Genomic DNA, 27,980 nt, shown 5'->3' on the forward strand with positions numbered 1-27,980 from the left:
TCGGAAGTTAGAAGTCAGTATTTAGCACGATATTTCTCTTTCAGTGTCGGCATCTTTCAGTTTCAAAAATTAACAAGCTAGGAAGTAATTGCCAGGGGTCTTTTTCGGATTTGATTTTCATGAGTAGCGCATGAACTAACAAAATCATTGGTAATTATAAAATATTTGCAAGTTGTTTTCCTGTTCAAAGCTTTCATAAGCGCGCCACCAGGGGTCAACTTCAGGCTGTTTAATTTTTCTGGGATCAGGTACCAGTCTATGTGCAAGAGGCAGTCGCGACACACCGCTTAGAGCATCACAGTAAAACCATTGAACAACAAATTGCGTTCTCTCCATTGCGTGACGCTGTTATAATGAGCTCTGAAGTAAAAGTTGACATGTCTGGAAATAGAACTTCTTTAATGCGAGAAAGCATGCAGTCATCCAAACATTACTAAACAGTTGTTTTGCGAACATGCACATGGCTGCGCACGTGATACCAATTTTAAAAGGGCGTCACAGTGACACTTGCTGGTAGAAATCTCAATTTCTTCGTGTAGTTTTCTATTCCGTGACACCGTGTGTGTAGCCAAATCGAAACTTCTCAGCCCATGGCTGTCACGTTCCCTACAGCCTCCCTGCTTCCGATTGCAGGTAACGGTTCACAGCTTGGGCCACACCTCAGCCGATCGGGTTATACCTGCCTCGCAGTATACCTGGCGGTGGTCTGCCTACTCAGCGTGGCAGGCAACGCTGTAGTGATTTTCCTCTACGCACGCTACCAGTCGTTGCACAACGTGGTCAACATCTTCTTGCTGAACATTTGCGTGGCCGATATAATTGTGGCTGTGCTAGGAACTCCGCTGTCCCTTGCGTCTAGTGTGGCTGGCCATTGGCTGTTTGGTTCCGCCGGCTGCTCCTGGTATGGATTTATTTGTACCTTTTCGGGTAAGTTTTAACAAACTGTTTAATTTTTCCCAATTTTGCCCTAGTGTTAAAAACTGTCCTAAATATTCCTACCCTAGAGGTTTGGGCGCCCAGTTCAACTTCGAGGGTAGCCCATACCGCTCTTTTACTTAAACGACGGTGATTGATGTCAATATATGCTTGTTTGATTAACTTTTTTGGTCACGATTGTGCATGTGAGAAAGTTAAATACGCGAGTTGACACAATAGTGATGGCTATAATAATGTCACGACGCGGAGATTTACAATGTGCATGTTGTTGCAATGTTCAAGTAAATCAACTAAATAATATGGTCTAAGGGAAGTACCCAGTAATCCAGGTCCATAAAATTATATGAGAACACACTGTGTCGCCCGTGAAGGTTGGTTCATGCTTCAGGCGAAAGCGAAATGAACTTGACGTCGCAAACTATTCGCAGAAAAGTTCACTTGAGTTGAAATGTGCATTTTAGCGTTGTGCCAACGCTATCATATTGAAGGCAGTTTATTCGATTTATAAAATCTTAAAAACTGGACTGTCGAATTATCTTTAAATATCTTACTGTAAAGTAAGTTACTAATAGTAACAGACAATCTGTTAAATCTTTCCGCCCGGACGCGGACATTTCCGAGAAAAGAGAAATTTACTTTTTTCCCTCAATTCGATTTAATACCACAACCATAAATGGGCGTAACCAAAAAATGTGTGATGCATTTAGCTGTTGGATTCTTTATTAACCGGCTGAAATAAAAGCTGCGAATGCCTCTTTGGTAAAAAGAGATGTATTTCTTAAGCTAAGGGAGAATTTCATATGAAGCAAGATATGAGACGAACCGAGCCCCCCTGCTTTGTGTTGGTCATTGTCACACTGGTATCTGAGGAATTCTTTTCAGACGGGGGTGGGGACGTACCAATAGTCTAGAATGTGTATAGGGATTGGACAAGTTGGGGGGGGTAAGTATTTCGGTCGCATTTCTTGCTGGATATAGAGAATTTGGGTGAGGTTAAAATTCAAGTTTAATTATGAAAAGGAATTTACCCGACAGGACCGTTTCACTGCCACCCCTTAAGCTAATGGTATGATCTAAACCGAGCCGGACTGTGCACTCGGCTGTCCCTTTTCGAGCTCCGTGTTTTTTTTCTCGTACAAAATCTGCAATTTCGACACATCGAACCTCTTGTTTTTTTCCGATCAAAATAACTATCATGCCCAAAATGCAAGAGTAGTTTCCACCTTTGTTGATTTATAAAGTGTTTATGATGTGCACTGACAGCGTGTGGACGGTTTTTGACCGACGTACTTGCATCTGATGAATCACGAGTGTGTGTGGTTGTACAATCGTGCATAAATTATTGTGAACGCGCGGTCTTATTGTGACTGTGTGACTGCGGTCACTTAACTGAACGATAAAATTGTTGTTTATTCGACAAAATGGCATTTTGCTTTATTTCTCTCAAAGCATTGAACTAAAAATAAAGCAAATCTATGGAATTGACACAAAGTGAAAATAGCCCCCAATTCTTCCAATTTCGAAGAAGAAAGTGCAAGTACATGCAAATTGTGTACTCTACCTTCACTATGCCATCTGGCCCGTTGCGTCATGTCGTTGTGGCACCTTACATGATCTGAAACTTATGCATCGCCCTTCATCCCGTTATTCGTCTCTTTGTCTCATTAAGGGTAGCGAGTGGCTTGTTATAAATGACCCCTGGAAGACGTTCTGCTTTGTCTCTTCGTCCGTTTTGAGCAGATGGCTCACTTCTAGGCGGGAATACCAGAAATCTCGATAAAACTCAAATGTACGCACATATATGTATTTGATATTTATGAACTCTAGCATGCGTTCCCCCTGTATTCATACATTTAACTTCTTTGTTCAAGGGCTGAGGTTGAATTTGACATCGAATTCCCTTTGAAATTAATCATTTTCCCCTTGCAATACAGTGTTATTAAACCCACTTCCATCTTGCTGAAAAGTCTGTGGCCTTCATTTTACCAAAAGAGGTGAATTCAGTAGACGTGTCAAGGACGAAGACGCGTTAATTATAATACCACAGGGGCAGTGGACCCTTTCTCTTAATCTGCCGCCTGTTTACATTCAAAAAGGCAAATACAGTCTAATTAAATTATAACCCTAGGGCCTGAAGATGAGGTTCCTAGAGATGACGATTTAGAATTAGTATTTTTGATGACACAGATCCGCGTTTATTTACATTCTGGTTCAGTCTACCAATTACCAATAAACTTGGCCACGCACACAGACAATAAAAAGAGAGAGAAGGTTAATATTTCCCCGACAATGGCGTTCTATCCGATGGTAATGATATCCGGCATGTTGATGATTTACCGTAACCCCCTGCCTGTAACCCTTATATCTCGGCAAAATGAATGTCAAAGCATAGTTTGAACATCGAGAAAACAACCCCTTCAGAAACTGTTGGACGACTTACACTCAAATTTTTCATTGTTATGTCGGCTAAGACTTAATTGTGGCAGAGAAAAAAGTTGAAAAAGTTCCTCCTTGTTCATCACGTATACACAAGGAATATGATAGTTTAGAAACGTTGAAACAAATTCTTAGTAAATGTTGATATCATGGGATTTATTTTAGTGATAACCTCCGTTTGTATAATTTTGTATTTCACCCCAAACAGGATGTGCACAAATCGTTGGAATTGCAGCGGTCTCCCTACAGCGGTTTTTCTTCGTTGTTAAACCATTCGTGGCAAGGAGACTGACGACCGGTGGCGCCCTCGTCTGTGTTGGTTTTACATGGGCGTATTCTCTAGTTGCTGCGCTTCCTCCCGCTCTCGGATGGAGTGAGTTTGTTCTTGAAGGCGCAGGAACATGTAAGATTACATAATATTATTGTCTTTCCTATGTCTTGAATTGCGTACACTGTAAATTCTAAGCGTTTAACTTCTAAACGCATATAAAACGCAAATCTGTATCTCTTTTTAAACATTTTGACACGTTTATAATTAAATACATACGACATGTTTATATGCTGAACACACCGTTTTATTGAATAAACATAACGTATGTTTATGATTAAATATATATATATGTGTGTGTGTTTATCGTAATGTAAGGTTTTTGAACACTATTTAATTGTAAACCCGTTTGTGTGTTTATTACTTTCTACGCGTAAACATGTGTACAGGCTGTAACACTTTTTACACACTTGGACACATTTATATAAAGGGTGCAGTGCTTATTAACTGCACGTTATCGGGTAACGATGACATACACGTGTCCAAGTCATTCGCAGTGACGTGCAGAGTGGCAAGCCAAGCGCTATAACTTTAACACGGGATCAACAATGATTGAAATATCGTTGACAGACCTTATTTTTGTTCAGAAAATTATCACCCATCCAAGATTCTGAAAATATCTATCATGTGCACGTTATATGCACGAACCTGTGTAAGAAACGGATAAAATTAATGCAACTCTGAATTGTCCTACTTCTCTACATTTGCAACTATAACAGCCAGCAGACGTACGGGGGGACGTGGAAAGAGATCGAAGTGAGCATGCGCGTGTGTGTACCAGTGTTGAAGTAGCCTACTCATACTCGTACCCGAACACGAGTACAAGCACAACCGTTGAACTTGAGTACCAATAAAACTTGAAAGGTTCTCAATTGTGAGTAATCAAAAAAAAAACAGGTACTCGGTACACACTTGTAATTTGTCCTCGAACTCGTCCTTAAACTCGACAAATTGTAATTGATTATCTCGATCCCAGTTGCGCAATACTCGAAAAGAAATCGGGATTTTTTCGATACTAAACTTTGACCCAAAATTTCACAGAGTGTAAGCTACACTTTACAAGTCACGCAGTATTTTTGTCGACGCTAAATCGAGTATTCGTGAATGGGTGTTGGCGCTTGGCCGTGCTTGCAGTGTTGTCGGTGTACATTCTTTTAACTAACAATGCAAATTTCCGTAATTTTTTAGTTTTACAATGTACGCGGGTGTACTCGATTATGTTTGTACTCGTACTCGGCCCGTACTCGGACTGTGAAAAACTCGAACCCGGAGTTTTGGTCCAGAACTCGACTAAAATGTAACTCCGCCTGCATTCGGCACGGTGTGTACTCGGAAAACTCGGTGCTCGAATTTTGGTACTCGACTGCGTCTCTGGTGTGTACCATTAAAGCGCATGCGCCTTGTTGTTTCTTAAACTCTGCGTCCATGTACTATACGTTATATTAGCTTAAATTACAACATGAGATTTGAATTTCATCGGCACTAAAGAGTGTTGGCGGGAAAAAGAACAAATCGCGTTTTAAGCCGCTATAATCAGGCGTTTAATGTTGCGATGATATATACATTAAACACGTTCACGTGTAAACACACCATGTGTTCAAATGTTTAATGTGTTTAGTTTATAAACGTGTCAAACGTTCTTGGGTTTTACAGTGTACAAGTTATAGAGGTCGTGTTCACTCCTTTCACTTAGTTTGTGTGCATGCACTAAAATTCGGCAAAGGCGTCACTTTCGCTTGTTCAAATAGCGACGCCAGCCACCAAACGACTATACAGAAATCTGTCAACGGAGATCGTCCGTATTGTGTAAAAGTTTGTTGAATTTATACCAAGAGAAATGAAATCAGACTTCAGATTTGTGAGCATTTTTGAAAACTGAGTGATTTTCGTTTTCACGAAGGAGCACCCAGTGCACTCCAGCACTTCCAGTGCGCAGTCCGTGCATTTTCGTTTTCTCAAACTGTCATCAGTATCTTTGTTTTAGTACTTAAAACGAAGTTTAATTTAAATTCCGGTGTGGGGCACCAAGTGTGGAAGGATCAAATGATCGTTAAACCTTTCAAATATTTTTTCCCTATACAGAATTACCTTGACAAGCTTGTGTGCTAGTTCGTGAAAACGAAAATGTTTTCACGAATTGATATTCACTTGCAACTGAGTGTTAGTTCGTGATGTCGGTGGCAATAAGTGACCTTTCGGAGAAAATGGGGTGAAAGATGTCTGTGTACGTTACTTTTCTGAACGTAAAAAGGGTATTTTATAATCGAAATTTTAAATCGTTCTCCAGTTTTTCCACATATGCTGCATTTCTTGGTAATTGAAAACGTGTTTGAAAAAGGATACCATGCTAATACTTAAGCCATTGCGAATTGTCCATTGTTAGTTTGATTAATTTGGCTCTCTGTCGGTTGATGGTCGGCCATGATATATATGTGCACATGTGCACGTTCATGTACATGTACCCATCAACGCACGTACAGATGCACTAACACGGACAAAATGGTTTTCGTGCAAAATATTTAATTTTCAATAACCTGAAAATACTACCGATGTTTTCATCGGGTCTTAATACACACGGCACTTTGTTTGGATAAAGTGGAGAAGTGCTGTTACAATGGGAAAGACCGTGGGCGTATTTTCTGTCCAGTCTGGTCATTTGGTTTTTTTTTTTTTGGATAACTTTTTTCAGAATTTGTTTCAAATTTTGTGGAACTTAATCAACCCTGTAACTAAGAGTCCATGGCTATAAACTTACTTCAAGTGTCTGTATCACTAACTTTCTAAACAATAAATAATTAAACAATAAAATAATCCGGAATACGTGAACTTAAACTATATTGGGTCCACCACGGTTTGTTTGTATGCACCAGACTAGTCTTTGCGCTCTGTGGCGTTAGCCCCCTGCACTCTCTAGCTTGCTAGTCCCCACAATTGACGGTTATTGCTCCAGACTAGTAGAGGCTACATCTGGGGTACTTCACGGTCAATGCGTCTCTATCAGTCGGCGTGGACCGCTGTGTGGTGCGCTCGGCACCAGACTATGTAGGAAGTATGGACCTGTCTTGTGTCATACGCTACATTAGCTCCGGCTAAAGTGCCGTCTACAAAAAAAATAAATATTACACAATGCAACTAAATATCTCAAATCAACACACACGTGTATCAAGAGACAAATGCTATATCAGAGCTATCACTCTCATTCAGGAAGCAGATCCTCATGAAATGAATGTAGCATCACAAAATGTCTCAGAATAAGTCGCATCTTCTCCTTCATTATTTTTTGGTTGTCATTATTTTAACTTAAGAGTTACGGAGCAAACATTAAATTACAATCCCGCTTCTAATTTCTAGTAAAGCGGATATCTTATCGCGATAAGCCCAAAGCAACTTAGTCACCAGACTATTCTCGTGTTTAAGCCAGGTTTCAGACAATATTTTCAAAAATCATAATTATGCACATTTTTGGGGTTGTGTTGCGTACACAATGCGTTCATGTGTTTCACTTTCACGGGCACAAAAATCGACTCCATTAACGTGACACACGTATGCGTTGCGTTTGGCCGTCAAAATCGCCCCAGGAGCGATTTTGACGGATACGCAACGCTTGGCGCAAGTGTTGACACGCACATGGAAAGGCGCCTTTAGGCTTGCTTAGCACGCGCGACCAATTTTTTGTTTGAATCCTACATAGGCCTATCCTGATTTTATGGAAAGCCATCTGCCTGTTAATTTATAATAATTACAAATTTTCGGGCGTCTTCCGCTCCTTATCAGGTACGACTGTTAGTATCCGGTTCGTAAGTATGACGTCACTTCAGTTTTATACTAGTACACCACGCCCATTGCATATCCTAGAGTTACACGGAACCGGAACTTCAACCTCAACTCAACTGAACCTGAGTGTCCATCCAATGGGAGCTTGTCACCAGTGGTGTGTGCGCGTGTACGACAAAGTCGCTAACGAACCAACCTCGTTCCCAAAGGTACAATCTTGCCGTGTTGGTTCCCAACATGCTTGGCCGATCTACCGCGCACGCAACCCATGGAGCCGAGGCTATATACAGACAGCGCGTTTCATACAAAACCTGCATAATTCACGTCATTGAATAACCTTTTTTGCTACTCAGTGGTACCTGTTGAATAGAACTTTATTTTTCTCGACTGTTTCCGCCCCCCATTTCCTAGGAAGAGGCAAATAATGTATGGGGACGGGAAGCACTCTAACATTCCATAGTACAAATCTGTTTCACAAAATGAAAGGCGTCAATAGGCGACCAGGACCTACATAAATTTCGTTCTCCAAACAGAAGAGGTTTTATGCAGGTGCATGTATATTGTATAAAGCGAATAATGAATGTTTCACATAGGCCTACGTGCAAGGGTGAGAATGATTTCATTTGGTGACAAAGGAAATGTTCGATTTCACTCGGCTTCGCCTCGTGGAATCGAACATTTCATCTGTCTCCTCATGAAGTCTTATACCACTGCACTCACTCGATTGCGTAGAAACGCGGACCCCGCAGATACGCGTAACGCCCAGCTTTCATCATCGCAACAAACGCGGAAAATTTGCCATGACCTGTCGACTGGACGTTAAGCACCAGACTGAGCTAGTTCCAACTTTCTGATAGTTATCTTGTTTATTTCTCCGTCGTTGAGGCATTAGTCAATATTTCAATGTTAATCTCCTGAAATTGCCCGTTGTTTCTCCTCAGCATAGTGCCGTTTACTTTCCTTTAACGTTTTCGTACACTCTTTCACCGAGGGATGTCTCTGTCTTCCCTCTGTAGTTTTTCTCCACACCCTTTACCCGTAACCTGGTTTATCACTTCTCTCTGCTTGCATGTGCATTGCCCATTTCATTATCGCTGACACATTATACACGCGTTGTCTAGGCATTTCTCCCCTCTCTCTTGTACCAGAATGTTCCCCTATTTTTGCCTTCTGTCACATGTCCGGCCTGCTAATAAGATATTCACTGCACTGTTTCCGTGGGTTCCGTATTATCTGCAGGCCATCGGTTTTGAAAATTAAAAGGAATATCAATATTCTGGTCACTTATCTGACTAGAGTTATGAGCAATGTATGGTCAGGAAGAGACGCAATAATTAATGCTATACGATGGAAGAAAGGGTGTGTTTTGGTAATCTCGTAGCAGAAACCTGTTTAACGTCAAAGCAGTAATTTGGAACATGTTTAAGGGCGCCGACAAAAGCGCAGAACCAGGACAGCATTTGGCAAAGGCAAGGCACAAGAAGCAGACAACCTTCACTGTTGCTCTCTCTTTCCTTTTTCTTGAAGAAAGCACCTCTTTTGATAATAATATTTGAAAGGCGACAACGATCTTCTGTTTATTTCTTGCCATTTTGAACGGGCGCTGAACCGACTCCAACCTTCGGTTCTCCTTCGGTCGGAACAATGACGTCACACAGGAAAAATTGAAGTCACGAAAACGCTTAACAAATGACCAAAGCTGACCAAACGCCCCAGTCCTACCCATGTGTACAGAATAAAACACCAGATCGGCAGGGCGTGGATAAGCGCCCATTCACTGTGCGATGACTGTACGCAAAAGGAGAGATATATACATTGTATCCGCCCTGCATTCGAAACTGTTGCCTGGAGCTAGGTCTAGATTCTCACTCCATTGGAAATTACGGGGACACGCAGACAATAGACATTGTCGTGGTTCTGGAAGCCCGTTTCAGACACGACGACCTTATAAAATAACAATACCAAGGGTTTAAATCAAGCAAGGCATGGCGGGAATCAATATATGGCGCATCAAGATCGTACCCATGGGAATGAGGTCATCTTTAACATGACAAGGAGCACGAAACGCTCTAATAAATAACAACTAACAGGAAGATGCCGTCCTTATCAGTTTGTTGGAAGACTCCCTGCTTGGTTCTGAGACGTCACAACTAGGTCTATGTTGAAATCACAGACACCAGAGGAAGAAAAACCTCGATGGGAAATGTTCGGTATCACCCAATGTCACGTGACCAGGACTGGAGGAATTCCTCCAGTTTTCCGGAAATAGCTGAAATATTCCGAAGTCACCCCGTCTACATTCTGCATGTTCGGATGGTACTGTTGATGTTCGGTTATCCCCGTCGGGTAGGTGGGCTTGTTGAACGTAAACCGTCAACAATCATGCATTGGCATGTAACAACGAAGTTACAAACAACTTACTTGTTGATGGGTGTGTGCGTGAAAGGAATGTTACTGTCCAAGAATTCACCAACTAAAAGGATTTCGAAAATACTTATGGGTGATTTTGAATTTTCTGCGATTTTTTCAAGTGCGCCTCATTAGGGAACGCTCACCTGAATTTGAACAAAACGTATGGGAATGAAATCGAAAACATCCGGGCTTTCAACTTGTGACCTCTGACCCTTGCGTCATATCTATTTATATCCGTGGGTGATGCCTGACCTAAGATTCTTTATCAAGGGTTGTCAGGGAATCTCTAGGTAGGGAACCAGACTACTTATGTATCCGCTCCGAGCGGAACAAAAAGGGCGTTTTTTTGGTTCTCACCACATAGGCGCGCCGTGAGGAGTGCAAGTATAATTGTGCGCGTTTGACACGGAGCACGCCGAGTACACGTAACTAATTTACTGCGGCATGTGTGGTCTTTGCGTACACGCAGAACGCGTGCAAGAACCCGCTTGTAACCACCTGTCTTTCTTTCGCCGATTGGAGGTGCACTTCAGCTCGAGGCGGATAGAATTTTCTGAGAATGCATGACACTGATCTCTATATAAAACATAGTAGTGGATGCACATAATGTACGTCAGCCACGCAGTTCAAGCTGCATTTTAAACAGTTTGGCCTGCTGATCTTTCTCAATGATGGTCGCTGATATTTCAGCACAGCTCTGTGTGGTCTAGCTTTTCCACGTAAACAAACCCTTATTACCTATTTCCCTCAACAACTAGGTTTGAAATTTTTTATGGGGAAAAAATAGAAATCTTCTTACTTATAAACCATTTTAAAAATTCGTTTCTGACATTTACATTCACCCAAGGAATCCACTTGAAGCCTATTGTAATGTGACCACCACATACCACAGTGCACGTTACACATTAGTTCAAATTTACATGTAATTTCACGCGTATGCACACATCGTAGCGAAGGCGACACAATAAAATAAAAGGACTCAACGACAGTGCCCGCATACGCGCCAATTCACCGTTCAATGACTGTGCGCCATTTTACGGTCCCTCATAAACATGCAAAAAATGAACATTAAGGAGCAAATTCGGCCAATGGCCAGTAATTAACTTGTGTTTAGCACGTAGGCCTATGGTTCATTAACTGCACGAGTTCCATTTTAGGAACGCATACGTAGTAAGGGCCATGAGAATTCGTGCCAGGCAAGCAGCTGCTTTATTCCATGAAATTTACGTCTTATTTTACTCTTTGGAAGTAAAAATACGTGCCCCAAAATATTTTCATGGTAAGTTAAGGCATTTTCCTTGAACGTATTTTGTGAAAATAAAATCGAGAAATTGTACTTGAGGGGTCAGGACTAGTAATTTATGTGTAAAGGCCTTTTTGTGAGCAGTAGTTGTTTACGTTTTGATATGATTCTTGAAAGCTTGAAACAAAGAATTCGAAGCCTCCCTGAAGTTTTCAAAAGTTGGCTGTGGTGGAGAAAGGTGTGAAGGTTAGATTTGCTGACAGTTTTTTGCTAGTTTTTTTCTCTTCCCAACCGGACGCTTTGCATATCTACCTAACTCAGCACCGATAGCACCGATTCCGTTCATCCCGTATAATCGTACGGCCTTGCGAGCGTAAGAATTCAGCGATTCGAAACGAAAGACAAACACAAAAGTGCAGTAATTTACCATGAAATTTATTATTGAAGCCGAGGTCTATCTGTCATTATAACATTGCTAGGAAATGTTGAAAATCACGGTATATATCCCAAGTTTTACATGTACGATACATGCATGAACCACATGAACATGTAAATCGGCTCGGACGCATAGTGTCCATGTACATGTACAAGCACGTCAGTTCGCGTTTAACAGGCTATTGGACACAGTATCAGCTCCGAGCGGAAAAGAGGGCGTGTTTTTTGGGTACTTGCCTTCAAACACATAGACGGGCAGCTCCTATTCAAATCAATGGCGGGGTACCGTAGCTGAGACGGCACCCGACTAAATCCAAAATTGTGGGCAAATTCGCCCCTTGGTATAGGGAACTTACGCATAGTTGAAGAATTCCAGCCAAAACATTCTATGAAGCCATGTTTTTTATTGTAAAAAACCTCTATTTACTTAATCTGGCCTGTAGGGATTCCAAACAATGCGGTTGCAACATTTGAAAAGAAGAGCAGTACAGAAGAGCAAAAAAGGTGAACGCATTTTGAGAGCACATGTAAACAAATACAGGCAATGTAAGTGCGTTGCGCGTAATGCGTACTGGACGCGCTGCCATCCGTCGCCCCGCCTATTGTTTGCCCATACTTTTCAAAATCACGGTTTTACGCACAAGATCGGCGGTCTTTGCGTTTACGTTTATATATCTGTGGGGCGGATGCCGAGCACGGTACGTGGCTGGATCGGTTTTGTACATGTAAAACACGTGGATTGCGCTGCTCAGGAGTGTTTAATTAAATAACTCATGAAAGTCGAACAAAAAATCTAGCTATATTTAAATTAATTGTATTTTGTGGTTTAGATTCTGGCCTGTCGTATGTAGTGTCTAATTTACCGGGGAAAAATCTGCACTTGAGAAAGTGAGTGGAGAAAAAGACCAAGAGATCGGCTGAAAATGGAAATCGATTGAAAAGGGAAATATAACCACTTTGAGGCTAAATTTCATATTTATGTAGCATTTCTTTTCATGATTCTGTGGTGATGTATTCAGTCAAGCCTTTTAGAGCACAAAGAAATTCAATGTGATCGTTTAGTTAATTTTGTGTAAACCAAGTTTTCAAAGCGAGAAGGCTCAACAGAGGATTGGCAAGTTGCTAAGGACAGTTCGGTATGGTTCACGAGGGTCTGGTCAAGCTTAACCGCCGCGCACAGACAAAGTCGTTAATTTCCCACACGTCGAATGGGATTGAAACATATGTGTTGGTTCGTTATCAGTCATGTTTTGTGATCGTTTAATGGCTGACAAGCTTTATTTAGAAGTATTATATTTGTTATAACCAGGCCAAAATACTAATTTGGGAGTTGAAACACTGTTTAATTTTTTATACGTGTCACACTAGACGATAGCCATTTTGGAACACACAACTCGGTTTTCTAAGTTCAGAGGGCGCTATGTTAGTTAAAGCCTTATTAAAGATTCTACAACTCCTCCCCATCAGTTAAACCTCATTTCCAGATTAAAAATTACTAGTGAAGGCATCATCTTTTCTAAACTAGGCATCAGCTTGGATGGATATTGAATACTTGCATATTACAGGTTCCGTTATATAAACAAATGGCACTCATCGAGCAATATCCAAGGAATTCATGCAAGGATAATCACAAAATGAGTCCAGCCTGACATTTCAATCATTTCCAAGCAGAATACAAAATCTTCACTTTGAACTAGACCTTTTTTCCCTTTGAGCAACAAATCGTAACAATGTCGAACAGTGTGAACGATGGAATTAAACAATCTCAATAGTCCTAACAATGTTAACCTGGAAAACTATTCAGGTTTCTTCAGCAAGTGAATCCAAACAAATTAACAATGGCAAACTTTAACGGTACACGAAAATCATGCATTCAGTCTTTGAGTTCTAGTCAGTTACATATATCCTAGAACCAATATCGACAAAGTTTGTTATGTTCGCGTGAGACCTCCGAAGTTCTGGTATTGGTGGATTGTTCTCGGTCTTTCCTAGCTCCACTGGTTTCACCGGTTCCTCCATCCTGCCGGGACTAAGCTTACTTTTGTTAATCTCCTCCATCCTTGGCGCAGACGGAGGCGTAACGGGATCAAAGACGTGTGTCACAGGCACCCAGCGACGTCGGATCTAGTCTACCCGTTGGCATAAGACACCACCATCCTCAAGCTGGATAGCGTTTATGCAAATTACCAATTGCAGCAGTGATGACACCAGCAATCCAACGCGGATCGGCGGCAAAGTTTTCAGAGTGGACTGCCTCTTGAGAGTTGAAGGTGCGTTGTTTGGCATGCTTGTCATATTGTTCCTTCTGCTTCTGCTAACTACTTGTTGGCAATACGACGGGTGGATGTTGGGTCTCATTGCATTGGGTCTGGTATGTAGCTGGCGTTTCATCAACATCTCTGCTGGAGATAAGCCGGATGTGGTGTCACGCGGTATGTCATCAGAAGATGCGGCAGTTTGGTCTCCACCGTGCCCTCCGACATCCGGGTTTGAATGACTGCACCGCCCTTTCTGCCAGACCATTTGATGACGGGTGAAATGGACCAGACCTCACATGTTTGATGGCATCCATCTGCTGAACTTCTCGAGTTCAGCACTAGGTGAAGTTGGTGCCGTTATCAGTGACAATAATTTCCGGCAGTACATTCTGTGTGTTGCGAAGGTCTGACGAAGCCGTTCTACTGTGCTTTGAGATGTCGTCTTGTGCATAGCATGGATATCTTGCCATTTACTATGCGCATCCACTATGACAAGAAACACCTGGCCCATAAATGGACCAGCATAGTCCAAGTGCAAGCACCACCATGGACGACTTGGCCACTCCCATGGGTGGAGTAGAGCAACGGATGACGATTTTCGCGAGGCTTTACAGAATGGGCATTGCTTGGTCTTGTCCTCAAGATCTTTGTTTATGCCTGGCCACAAAACGTTAACTACGAGCGAGTGATTTCATACGAGAGATTTCAGGGTGGGATTCATATAGCTCTACAATGATCTGTGCTCGGCCTTTCGGAGGGATGACTACTCATGACCCCCACAACTTGCAGTCATCTTGCACACTTAACTCCTATGAGCGTCAAGCATGTGGCTTCAGTCCGTGGTCCAGACAGTCTTGTAGCCAACCATTCATAACGCCAATACGTGTGCGTGCCAAGATTGGATCTCTACCGGTCGAGAGGCAAATTTTATCTGGACTGACCGCGGTGGATTCAAGACGATCCATGATCATGACATAGTCTACTGGAACTGAGGTACAGTTGATGATAACCGGCAGTGGCAATCTGCTTAAGCCATCGACATTGCTATTCAGGTGTCCTGGTTTGCACACCAATTGATGGTCGTAAGCTGCCAGCATAAGGGCCCAACGTTGAATTCGGGCCCCATGAGGGACACTGCTCACTCCTCACTGAACGACCTTAGCAGTGGTTTGTGATCAGTAGCAATCTCAAACGACGACTGTACACATACTGGTGAAATTTCTTCACTACTAGTCCCTCCTTATCCAGCTGTGAATAGTTTCACTCTGGCGGAGACAATGACCACGAGGCGTAAGCCACTGGGTGCTCGGAGGCATGCAATGGGTACTAGCACGGCGCCCACACCGTACGGGCTGGCATCATAGGATAATTCTGACGGTTTAATGCATGGGTCACAGTGCACGAGCACTCTGGCTGAAATCAGTTATTCCATCAAAGCTCGGGACGATCCTCATGTACCGGCTTCCATGACCAACTGATTTTTTTTCAGGGGTAGCGCGTGTAGTGACCCTAGAACTGATGAGAGATTTGGCAAGAAGCGGTCATAATAGTCCAAGAGTCCCAGGTAGGACTTCAACTCTGTCACATTACCTGCTACTAGTGCATACCGTACTACTCAAACCTTCTCTGCTGGAGGATGCAAGCCTGCTGCATTGATACAATAGCCAAACTATACCACCTCTGCGGCGAGGAATATGCATCCTGACGGAGTCCTGCACTCTAGAGGCGACCCAGGACCTTGTTGACATTTGCGACGTGCTCTGCATCAGTCCTGCCAGTTTACTAGCACGTCGTCAATGAATGCTGCTGCATAAGGTACGTCTGCCAAAAGACTTCCAATTGTCCGTTGGAAGATTGCAGGTGCAGCAGATACACTAAAGGGCATGCGCGTGTACTGAAATAGCCCCTTGTGTGTGTTGATAGTAGGAGTTCGCGTGACTTCCCATCGAGTTCAAGCTGAAGGCAGGCATGACTGAGATCTAGCTTTCTGAATGGCTTCCACCGGACATGGCTGTAACAGGTCCTCAACCTCAGGTCCGCGAGGTAACGGGTATCAGTCTTTGCTGACTGATTAACTGTGGTTTTTGTAGTCACCCCAGATCAGTGGTATACCGGACTCTTTCATCATGGGTCCAATGGGGGATGCCCAACGAGAGAATGTCACTGGTTCAAGTTCATCTTCGACCTATTGTTTCATGGCGAAGGGTACCAGTCTGGCTTTACTGATAGTTGACTTTGTATCACACTGATGTGTACCTGGTGACCTTTAGGTTTAGCAAGTTCATCTCGAAACAAGTTGTTGTACTGTCCAGTGATGTCAGTGGGGACTGTTATATGGTTCACCTGACGAATTGTGTGCCATGCTAACTGAAGACGGCGGAGCCAGTCCCGGCCGAGGAGATTTGGTCCCTTCTCTAGCACGATAAGAAGTGGGAATTGAGAATTTGGGTGGTTGTGCTCAACTCCAACAGTGCAACTACCAACTTCTGGTATTTTCTGCCCAGTGTATGTGCGCAATTCAATGTCTGTGTTCTTGCATTGGATCGGTTTGTTGTCGACAAATACTGACTAGAAGGCGTTTTCATTGAGGATGGAAACCAAAGCGCCAGGAGCGTCGATTTCCTCGATCACAGATTTGCCATTAATTGACAGAGTTACTAGTAACGGAGACTCTTTTGTCTGTGATGTCTTATGGATAGTGTAGTTTGAAGGCTGTTCACTCTCATCCACACCAACCTTTCTTCTATGTATTGTGGTGCAACTGTTTTGATATCGATGTAGGGGGGGTTATTGCTCCAACACACCTTGGCCAAATGGCAGGTGTATGAGCGAGCTCGACAGTTCCGTGATGAGTAGTCCGTTCGCCCACAGCGATAGCATTTGCGAGATCCATTTGACTTCCCATGCGCTTGAGTTTAGCTTGTGGCCTCCCTCTTCCCTTCCTTTGGGCTTTTGCATTGCCGACTTTGTGCGCCTTATGTTGTTGGGGAAGTAGGGGACGCCCAGTACTTGAATGATGCTGAATATCCTTAGCATTCTTGGCAGACAGCTCCACAGCTTGAGCTATTTCCCAAGCTTTATCAAACTTGATAGTGGATTCAGACAACAGTCTATGTTGAATCTGATCATCATTGATAGCGCACACCAAGCAATCACGTAACATGTCACTGAGAGTCTCCCCATAGTCACAGTGTTGCACAAGGTGACGTGGTGCTGCAGTGAACTGAGAAATGGTTGCCTCACTTTCGAGTTAAACTTATTCTCTCCACTATGACAGATGGCTTTGGGCTGACATGATTCTTAGTGATTGAAACTAACTTTTCAAATGTCTTCTCACCTGGCTTGTCCGGCACCACTAAGCTAGCGATCAGCGTGAATGTTGTCGGCCCACAAACATTCAATAGCACAGCTTGCTTTTTACCATGTGTTTTCATTAATTTTGCTTCGAAAAACTGTGTCATATGGTCTACATAGACCCGCAGCCGCCACGTCTCCTACTCAGGCTGAAACTCTCCAATGTTACCGAAGGTATTCATTCCATTCTCGTCGCCAATTGTTGTAACCAGGCCAAAACATACACCTGGGAGTTGAAACACTGTTTAATTCTTACGTGTCACACTGGACGGTAGCCAAGTTCCAACACACAACTCGGCTCCTGAAGTTCCAACAAGAGAGGGCGCTATGACAGTTTAAGCGGTATCAAAGATACTACAATATTAAAGCCACCCTTGGAAGTAAATGCCAGTTATCGCCGCGTCTTATCCTGTTTTTGGATTAAAAAAAGGAAACAAAGCCAAACCATGGAAAGACACTTTACATAATCCATTCGGCATGGGTGAATCTGATATGTGTGAGATGGAAAAATTGTTTCGCAGGGAAAACAGATCGCATCTCGCATGAAAAATCAATTCAGGATATGCGCATATTCTGGGCTAGAATTGTGTATTCGTCTGCTCTTCAATATTTTTTTTTGTAGATTTTCTAATTTTGTTTTCTTTTAATGGAGTCTGTATTTCAACGATTATCTTACTCAATCGATGTACAAGCCCTCTCAGGTGACTTTTTTAACAGTGTTTTGTTTTGCTCGTTCATCTGGCCTCTTGCGTGTCCTATTTCTTCGCTGTTATTTCGTTTCTTTCTTCCAAAGCTTGTTCCGTGAATTGGCAGACAGGAAGTCGCTCGTACACGTTTTTCATCTTCGTCATGATCTTGGTGCTACCTCTGTCCATCATTGTCTTCTCGTACAGCCAAGTACTTGTGACTGTCAAGAAGGTAATGCAGTGGCGTAAATCTCTGCCGTTGACGGGGAATGGGGGATGACTTAATTAAAACAAAATTGTGTGGCTGTGTCAATTCGTGAAGCGAGGGATGGGGTGGAGGGGGGAATTGGTGCCGTTCATGACAGAATGTAGAGCTTCTGTGTAATTTTTCTCCGTTTTTTAGCACTGTTGAACGTATTTGGATGTTGTGAAGTTCCATTCCAGAAGTACCTCAAATCTTCCTGAAAGGGGGGGGGGAATAGCCCAGCCCCCTGGTTAAATGTGTGTGGGCGGAGGAGTATACACTCTCCCCCCCAGGCTTTACTGCTCAGAGATAACACATTTGCTTACAGTCCAGTGCGTAAGTACTTGAGGTTGTTATTACTTGGCATTATTGACAAAAGTGTGTAATAACACAACCTTGTGGATGGAAATTGCTTTTGCCGGTAAGTGGTCCTTCAAAAACAAAACCAGGAAGTCCAGATTTAGAATATTTCTTGCTTTGATATGAGTTAAATTTCCAAATAAATCTGTGATCTTAAAGTGTTCCTGTCGATTTCACAAGTGCTGCACCATTGATATACATTGGCATACACTGATTTACCTAAAGGTTTTCAGCTATTTGATATAAAACATCGTTATGGAAATTACAAACATGGTTTATATAAGAAAAGGACAAATTTTGCTGATATAAGAAAAAGACAAAATTTGTTGATATAAGAAAAAGACAAATTTTATCGGAGGGGTAAAATTAGTGGTAATATTATCCAATGAAAATAAAGAATTTCTGATCTTGCGCCCCGCCCTAAAAAAATCCCCTTACACTGAATGATGTTGATGTTATGGCGTCACGTAAAGAACAACCTTGCCACGCGTCTCCATGCAACACGTTCAACTTTCGCCTTTTGTTGTGTAGACTTGAGTCGGCAATTGCAGATTTTGAAGTTTCTGAGGCGATTTTGTAGCCGATGCTTGGGATTGCTGTATATTTCAGCCGAGGTGCTTCCAGTATTCCAAACTCTTCGTGGAGCGTTTTCTCGTAATCATCGGCTGTAAAATGGTCACTGCTCGTTTGCCCTGGTCAAGCGCACTTTTTCTGTCCAGATTTTCTGTAATGCCATGTCTTTGGGGAACCTGTGCAGGCGTACACCGTCCTTTGGTGTATTGCTGCATCCTGCAATTATACATCTAGTCGGCATTGTTGCTTGCCATGGCCAAATTACAAGGATTTTTTTGGCACGATACCTCGGCAAGAATTCAGTCAGTCCACACGTAACGCCGGGTCAGTGACGCCTACTTTGAAAATCGGATTCTTTACGTGACGTCATTGTATGATGCATTACATCATTCTTTCAAGGTTTTCGATGGGGAAAGTGGGGGGCACGAAAAATGCTGAAAAAATCGTCAAAATCAGCCAAACCGATGGAAATAAACGAAAACGGACACAGTTCTTGTTTTTGTATTCAATACAGGTTTATTTAACACAGTAATGGTTCTGAATAGCAGAAAACCTTTACGTCTCCTCGCCTTATTATCGGATGCTGTTGGTTTATGCTACTCTTCAAAAATACATCGTTCCTATCAACGTCATTTGTTCTGAACACTATTTAGTTCCATGCTTCTTTTACGTGAAGATCAAATTAGACCAAACCAACAAAAATTGTTACTAATGACTATGAGGAAACTACTTCTCCCGGTGCCTGGGAAAAAATGATGTTGCATTTCTATGTACAAATGACTATTTCCTCGTTTTTTCCCTTGTTACTCCACAGATGGCCAAGTGCCAGGTTGGCAACCGGCGGTTCAGGCGAGCGGACAAGAAAGTTACCATCATGGTCGTGGTGATGATGATCACATTCATGGTATCCTGGAGTCCTTATGCTATCCTGGCGCTGTACTCTGCGTTTGGTAACAGTGCATACCTTCCGCCACTAGTCACCACTTTACCCGCCATGTTCGCCAAAGCATCAACTGCCTACAATCCGGTTATTTATTTTCTTCTCCACGACAAGGTACATCTACATCACGATTTTTACTGCACGACCCTCATCCCATTGTCTCAGCACCATGTGTTCGCCGCTACTCCTAAAGAACGTATCTCTTTTCTTTTTACCACCGTCCTCAATGGGGAGCTGATGAGGGCTGGTGTCTTTCATAAAATTTTGTCCAAGTATTGATCTCAAGAAGCTTACGGGGAGCCTAAGATGCCATTTCAATTTATGCACGTCATCCTGAACGCGGTGCCATGTTTGTTCAGGAAAACGCTACGAGTGAAGATTATATACGCACCTGGCTTTTATCAGCGTGCTTCGGGATTTCTTCGAGGTCCTTTTTAAGTTTTGAAAACTCAACTTAGAACCGTTGGTTTTAAAGATACCTAATCTCAAGCTGCCTCTTGGCAGTGCGTTTATACCACACAGAACTATTTTTTAAAGGTTCCATGCGATAAGTTTTTCGTCGACATTGTTTTTCAACTTTATACTCTTTTCCAATTTTCAGTGTAATGGGGGTAAAATTGATTGAACACTGCATTTTTAACCGTTTACAAATTATTTACGTTTTACGGACAAATTGTTGCTATGATGTCATAGGGGAAGATACTGTTGAGTTTGAATGTTTGAAAGCATTTCCTGAGAAAGGGTTGTTCGTTTATTTTTTGGGAGGTACTTACACAACAGTGCATCACCAAAGAAAAGGAAGTTTAGGACAGCGAAGTATGAAAATCCAGCAATTCTTTTTTTCACAAATCAGCGAAATGTTGAGGTTTTCTCTGTGGAATGACATCACATTTATTTCACACATATGGGAAATCGCATCAGATAAACAAGCAAAGAGGCACCGCACTAACAGTAACTTTTTAAATAGCTAAAAAAATAAGTTAATTGAACAAGGTGTATTTTCAAGAGGAGTGGTAAACAAAATTGTATTGCCTGGAATCGTAACGTAAACATCGCATATATCTTGAATAATGACATCAATACTGGCGTCGAAACATTAAACTCTCCTGTTACAAATTTTCACATCAATGTCATTTCGACTAGTTGAGTAGCGTATCCCTACCTATTTGTTACAGTTCAGGGAAGCTCTCTGCTACTTACTAACCTGCAGGAGGTTTGAAAGAAACCTTGCGATCGGCCCCACAACCAACCCGTGTAAGAACAATGCCATCCTACCGAGCACACTGAGGGCAAAACTGGGATTCCCTTTACGAGCCAAGTCTAAAGGCGGGGAAGAGAAGCTGCAAGCGGTAGGAAGCGTGCGTGCATCCCTTCATCCTCCTGGAGCAACGGTATAAGAGATTAGGACACAAGTCTCTGCAAGATTGGACACTGATATTGTTAGACTGCAGTGGCAAGAAACAAAATTACTGCAAATGCGAAGCTGGTTGTCAGGGCCCCAAAGGAGTTGCTGAGCAAAAAATATAGATTAAAAGAAAAAAATGGTAATCAGTCACACGGAGCACACTCAGATCATTGCTCGAGCTCCGTGAAATTAACCCTACAGGCATTAGCCTTTTGGATCGAGTGCGGGGCCGCTCGTTCTTGACACGGGTTTCTTGTTCTCGCACTCGAACAGCGGGAACACGACCCAAGAACACTATTCTCGGAACAGGATCACACACCACCTGTAGGGCAATCTGCCGTCCTTTATAGTAAGCTAAATCACTCTCATGGTCATCAACTCTATCCACACAGGAATGAACTTGTGCCAAGTAACTAGCTTAGCTTAGTAGGTTGTAGTAGGTTTAATCTGAAACTAATGACATTATGGAACAATATTGTGTATAAACATATATGTCATCATGACAATTAACATCACGTGTTCAACATAAGCATATAACATACATGTACATGTAATTATGAACCAATCGAGGTCTGACATGTCCAACAGAAATCGTGATAATTATCAGAAATGTGATGCAATAATATCCCTCATTGTAAATGCAAGATACAGAATAACATAGACGTAATTATAGAGACCAACGCCCCAAGAAGTCATGAACCAAAGACACTCACGACACTGCTGAGCACAGGCTAAAACCAACAGCAAAATAGCATAAATGACGCTGATAAACTCCCAAAATCACCACTTAAAATGGCATTAAAAGAAGCAAACTTTAGTTCTTTTAGTCTCCAAACATTTCCAAACATGTCACAAATAGGCCTATCTTGCAAACGGCCCTACAATTTACAAAGTCTGCGAGCTGTGCAGTACCCGGGCCTCATATGTACGTACAAAACTAGTGTAAATATAGTGTGGCGACCAGACTTGGACCACGTGGGTGAGGCGAGGACTATTGACCTCTCACGTATTTTAGTATAGGTTCAACACAGAATAATGTCCAGCCTAATTTGGAGCGGAAAGGCCCGCTTTGCACCACCACTTCGTCAGGTTTTAGCACGAACACACGGAAAAACGCGCGGGATCTTGGTGATCAGCTGAAAAAATAACGAGATGGCCGACAAACTATTTTTGTATAAATTAACATCAATAATTTTTCACAACACACAAACGAATCCTCCCTTTTAAAGAGGAAAAAACGCAGCCTAGAATTACAAAGACTAATCCTTGAAACGTTACATAGACGCAGTCATGTTGCATGTTGCTTGTCACTCATAGCCCACGATAACCAATTGTATGTGTTCGGCGTTCAAGCGGTTGACCCACGAACAATAATTTGTGCAGTTCACGAACATACGAGAGCACGCCGCTCAGCCTTTGAAGCACAGCGGACACAATAGCAGGGCACTATTTGAAGTGGGTAAATTTGGAAGAAAGAGAAGATTTTACCAAAATAAAATAGCGCCCTCTTGTTGGGTCCACCATGCCTTAATTAGGCTAATTCTTAACTGTGCAGCGCCCTCTACACTGTCAAAGGTCGTTGTTAACCAGTTCGGTATTCCAACAGTGGGTGTCCAAATTGAAAACCGACCGAGGTCATGGGACCAGCAATACACGATATCTACCCGATCAACACAGCCATACGCCGACTCATGCGTGCTTTTTCTCTAAAGACCCTCCCTTGTTGAAATACTGAACTGGCTGGAGGGGAGGGCGGGGGTATTATTTATTTCTTATGTAGGCATAAAAGCATCTGCCATTGTTGCGTAACTTGGGTTGGCTATACCCCTATTGTAACACCTCACCCACAGAGTCTGTGTCTTGATTGGCCGAAAGTATGTCATGTGACACTTGCTACTTTTACCTTTTTTGTACCACCACTTCAAAAGGACTAGCACATGCAGCCTCGCTTTGAAAAAGAACTATACCAGTAGCAACGAAGAACTGCATCTGTAGTAACAAAACCGTGAATAGTAACCAGGCGTGTATTTCGGCTCGTGGCGTAAACCTGTGAGTGAAGTGTTATAAAAGGAAAGAAAACTTCTCTGTCTCTTGATCTCATGGATCGGTGATCCATGAAGCATTCTAGTTTCCCTAAGTATGCTTCGCCTCGGAAAATATAATCCTCCATGGATCACCTCGGGAGGCAAGTTTACTACACCACTCGAAGCACTCAATATTTGTATATTATTAAAGGAGAAGTATTTCAAGATCCCTGCGTAATATGCTGCTTTTTTAATGAAAATTTAATGTCAGTCCGGTATAAATCGGGGCTGGTGAGTGGGGATGGGGCAGGGGAATGACCATAATCCTCACATTGCCCGATTGCGGACACTTTAGGGTCTGGACGCAATGCGCCTTATTACACTAAGAGATGTTAATGAAAGCGATGTATATGACTGGATTCATATCCCTCAAAAATTACACTCAGCCGATACGTTTAAAGCTTTTGAAGTGTTTGTTTTGCGACTAGAAATTTTCAAAATTGTCACAGAGTCGCCGGGGGGGGGGTTGATTTAATTGCTATTCCCCCACCAGAAAGTTGGGGTTGATGTCCTTGCTGTACTCCTGGGAATTATGCTCCTGTAATCATCAGCCTAATGCAGTTGGGATATGCGACTTCGGTGTGTCTCATCAGACTTGGTGAGGCCGTTCAAACGCATAAGCGGCATATATCACGAGTGTAATTGTAGTTTGATTCCCAACATGACAATTACGTAATTTCCCCCCTTGACTTCTTCATCTCAACTCTTGCCGACAGCAGCACTGCTTTTGCCGACAAAACTATGGGAGGTGACCCCCGGCCCCCCTTACACATACACCCTGTAACGACGCCCGTGTTCAAAAGTATCACTATTCACAATTTTGAAGGGTGTGCTGCCTACCCTAGTGATAGTCACGATCCAAAATATGTGTGCGCGTGAAACTGAGCCTCAGTTCCTGCAATATCCCTCGCTGTGCCCACTGGGGGCCTGCACCGTTGCAGATCTCGCCCAAAATAATGAGATGCAGGAGTTTGGATCACCGTCCAACAAGTAGCTCGAGGTAGGAAGTTTTCAACTCACAAAATGTATTTGTCGTCCGTAGTTTTTCATTCTTAAAAACCGCAGCTTGTGTAAATAATTATGTCAAAATGTTTCGAAAATACAGCCTGTAAACACGGGGGGAAAATAAATCAAAATTGAAGTAAAATGATATAATTCACACAGGCAAATTCAATCGTAGCTACGTGTCTAAATTCCAGGACTTTCATGTTGTGAAATTAGAGTTTCACTTCATCTAATACTGAGGTCAAAAACATGCATGCGAACATTAGTAAATGCTATTAACACGTAAACAGTGTCATTTTTAGGTACAAAAACGTCTCACCCCAAAAGGTGTGCATAGTATAGATATATTCAGTTCCGGGGACTTTTGTTTTTCTGCAGACTTGATGTAAAATTGTGTATGACTGAAGAAGATGCCCGGGTAACCGTAACGGAAGATATACCTGGGAATCGCAGTCGCAAGAAAGGTTGCTCAAAGCCTCACCAAAAGCTCCATATGAAAGTAGCGGAATTTGTTTTTCGAAGATTAAGAATACCTGAAGGAATGATCTATCACTCTTATCGCAGTGTAGAAACTCTACTCACTCACTTATCTAGTCACATTCTCCAACAAATGGACATCGGAAATGTAACAGCCACTGTATTGCTAGACCTATCTTCAGCATTTGATACAGTTGAGCACACGATACTGATAAGTCGCTTGTCATCACTTGGCATTAGTGGATCTACGCTGAAATGGTTCACGTCGTTCCTAAGTGACCTTTCACAATCAGTCGGCATTAAAGATGCTCAATCCGAATCAGTCCCAGTCGTCTGTGGTGTTCCGCAGGGGTCGGTTTATGGGCCACTACTCTTCTCCGAAAACACCAATCCACTTGGACAGATAATTCAGCAATATGGTATTAACTATCATTGTTAAGCAGATGATATTCAGCTATTCCTATCGTTCTGCCCAAAACCATCGATTGTAGCCATGTTGGTAGTTGCCATGGAAAAACGTGAGTCTTGTGTTGATCACATTAAAAGATGGATGAGCTTGAACTGTCTCCAGCTGACTGACGAAAAGTCAGCTAGCGTTCATGGTGTTTGGCAATAAATGTAACCTCGCTAGACTATATATTGCATCTGCAGTACAAGTTGGTTCTACTTCACATCCCTGCTTCTCCAACAGCTCGTATTCTTGGAGTCATTTTCGACATATAACCTTCAATGCACACATTAAAGTCACTTCATTGGTTACCTGTACGGAATCGGACTACTTTCAAAGTCCACCTAACTTACAACATTCTTAATGGGACTGCACCTTCATACCTCACTGGTGCACTACCTCGATACAATCCAGCCCGGCATCACAGTTTGTCTCACTTGTCGTCCCTCGTGTGCAACGCTCGTGGGGATCTCGGGCTATACAGCATTCTGCAGCAACACTATGGAACAGTTTGCCGGCACATTTGCGCTCGGCTTCTTCCTTGGACACTTCAAAGAAACATCTGAAGACTCACTTATTTGTTAACTGATTGCTATAAGACCTTTGCATTGAATTTCTAATTGAAAGTTTGAGCCTTTTAATGAGATTGTTGGCACCTTACAGTGGCTCAGATAAAGTCAAACTGTGAAATTCTTAATAGGCGTACAATATCCATTGTTTGAAGCCAGTTGATTGGAGAGGCTAGCTATAAGATATTGCTTAGCAAGTACTTGTATTCAGCAGTAGTTAGGCAAAAAAGCAGTCACAGGCAGTGAACATTGCAGGATATTTAAGCCAGTTTTGCAAGGCAAATGTTTTTTCTCTGCCTGGCAAGTTTCTTCAGTATCCAGTATCACTGGTGTAGCGATAGCAATCTCAATGACTTGATGACTCAAAGATAAATTTAAAAGTGAATATGTTGCATTTTCAGTGAACTTCGAGCATATTTTTAGCATAAGTGTTTTACCCTAAGTCCAGTTTGGTTGACTTTAGACACTGTAATTTGTGTTAGAAGCACCAATGTTATTAAATTCCTCGTGGAATAAGAATCTATTTGAAGTATGTGCAACACCAGTGTCTTAGTTCATGTTAGTTTTGTATAGGCGAATGCATAGATTTGTAGAAAGAATTTGAGATTTTTATAAGTTATTATTAGTATTTTTTAGTGTAAATGTGCCCTTTTTGATTCTTAAATGTTGTATCGGTTTTTTGATCTTTTTATATGCCATGAAATGGAGTATCTGCTTCATTGGTTTTGGTCTTAGGTTATCATGTTAATGTAATTGTTTTATTATTGGTATTAACTTAGTAACAAAATTATAGAAAGCTTTTTTATGTGATTACATTATTTTTGTTACTGGAAAGCGTCCTGAACATTTAGGATGGATTTGGCGCTATAAAGGATTATTTATTTATTGTTATTATTAATACCTCTCAGTTTTCAAGTCTACAGTTATGAACATCGAATCGTTTATATAAGGCTGAAGTTTTGAGTAATTCTGTTTTTAGTTAGGACATTAAATAAATGTCTCCCCATAGCTCATAGGCAAGCGACGAAGCCACCTCGAAGCCGTGTATTGAAAAATAGCCCTAGGCTTTCAACCACAAGGTGCAGCACCGTATCTCTATTAAAGTTGTACTTGTTTTAAAAAAAAAAAACTTCGTGAATCATTTACAGGAGCCCGCGGAAAGTAACTCCCCTTAATGGATTTGGGATGAAGGCCAGCATCGGATAACCTGTCTTTGCCACAGATGTTTCATTAATATCAAAATGTTTTATGAAGATGGAAGCTTTATTGGAACAAAGCAACCAAAATATTAACGTGCTTGAGCGCAATTCCTTCGGATTGCATCAATTTATTATCATCCTCGTCGTTCTGTCGAAAACAGGTGCTCATTTGATTAGAGATGAAACGTGGGTTTATACGAATGCTAAAAGTCTCCAAGGCCCTGCACATGCATAATAAATTGCAAGTAAGATGCATACGGGAGAGATTTTACATATAATGCAACTTTCCTTTTAACACCGATGTTTATTGACGAAGTATTATCTTGGAAGTCGTTTCGAATGCATGAAAAGATTTCTGCTCGTCTCTGGCGACCCCCAATACTGTTGGATTGTAATCGTATGGCTTGTGAAGCATCATTGTATGTATTGTATTTATGGAGGACTTAACATTGTATTCACAACGAATTGTAAGGAAAATCTTTGGGAAAGAAACTGTTTGTGGTTCGAGGAAACTGTTGAACTTTATTGTTGGATGTTAGACAAACAGACGAGCCGGTGAAATTTTTGTCTGAACAAACTGCTTCTCTGGCCAAGTGCGACAGGTCGTATTAGTTTGTATACGCAAGTTCTAGTAAAGAAGACCTTGAACAACGCACTGCAGTTGCAACTTTGAAACACTCTCTTTATTGTGTATCATTTCTGCCAATGATATATGCTAAGTACTAAGTATTTTTCTGTACTTGGGTCATAAATACGACAGTTTAATTAAAGTGAAAGTTTCATTTTATTTTCATTTTACTCATTTTTTACATTG

The 27,980-nt window shown here is 42.0% G+C and overlaps 1 protein-coding gene across 2 annotated transcripts; it reads left to right on the forward strand.

The window, feature by feature from the left end:
* The first annotated feature begins 145 nt into the window (after nt 1-145).
* LOC110982614 (pinopsin-like) lies at nt 146-27,941 on the forward strand. Of its 2 annotated transcripts, none has more exons than XM_087142146.1 (5): nt 146-927; nt 3,581-3,775; nt 17,970-18,094; nt 19,854-20,093; nt 21,190-21,284. In XM_087142146.1, exons 1-5 carry the CDS (start codon nt 591-593, stop codon nt 21,196-21,198), a joined length of 906 nt encoding a protein of 301 aa, XP_086998272.1. In that variant the 5' UTR covers nt 146-590; the 3' UTR covers nt 21,199-21,284. The 2 variants fall into 2 exon arrangements, with proteins under 2 accessions (XP_086998272.1, XP_022096856.1); XM_022241164.2 differs by having other exon boundaries at nt 148-927; nt 21,155-27,941.
* The last annotated feature ends 39 nt before the right edge of the window (nt 27,942-27,980 follow it).

The sequence above is a fragment of the Acanthaster planci genome, linkage group LG01 (genome assembly GCF_054643075.1).
Source record: "Acanthaster planci isolate LZ-2023a linkage group LG01, COTS_SCS, whole genome shotgun sequence".
NCBI classification, from domain to species: domain Eukaryota; kingdom Metazoa; phylum Echinodermata; class Asteroidea; order Valvatida; family Acanthasteridae; genus Acanthaster; species Acanthaster planci.

Coding starts and splice junctions, on each gene's coding strand:
- LOC110982614 (XM_022241164.2), top strand. CDS start 591: ATGGCTGTCACGTTCCCTACAGCCTCCCTGCTTCCGATTGCAGGTAAC. Junction 18,095..19,853: donor TACTTGTGACTGTCAAGAAG/GTAATGCAGTGG, acceptor GTTACTCCACAG/ATGGCCAAGTGCCAGGTTGG. Junction 20,094..21,154: donor ATTTTCTTCTCCACGACAAG/GTACATCTACAT, acceptor TATTTGTTACAG/TTCAGGGAAGCTCTCTGCTA.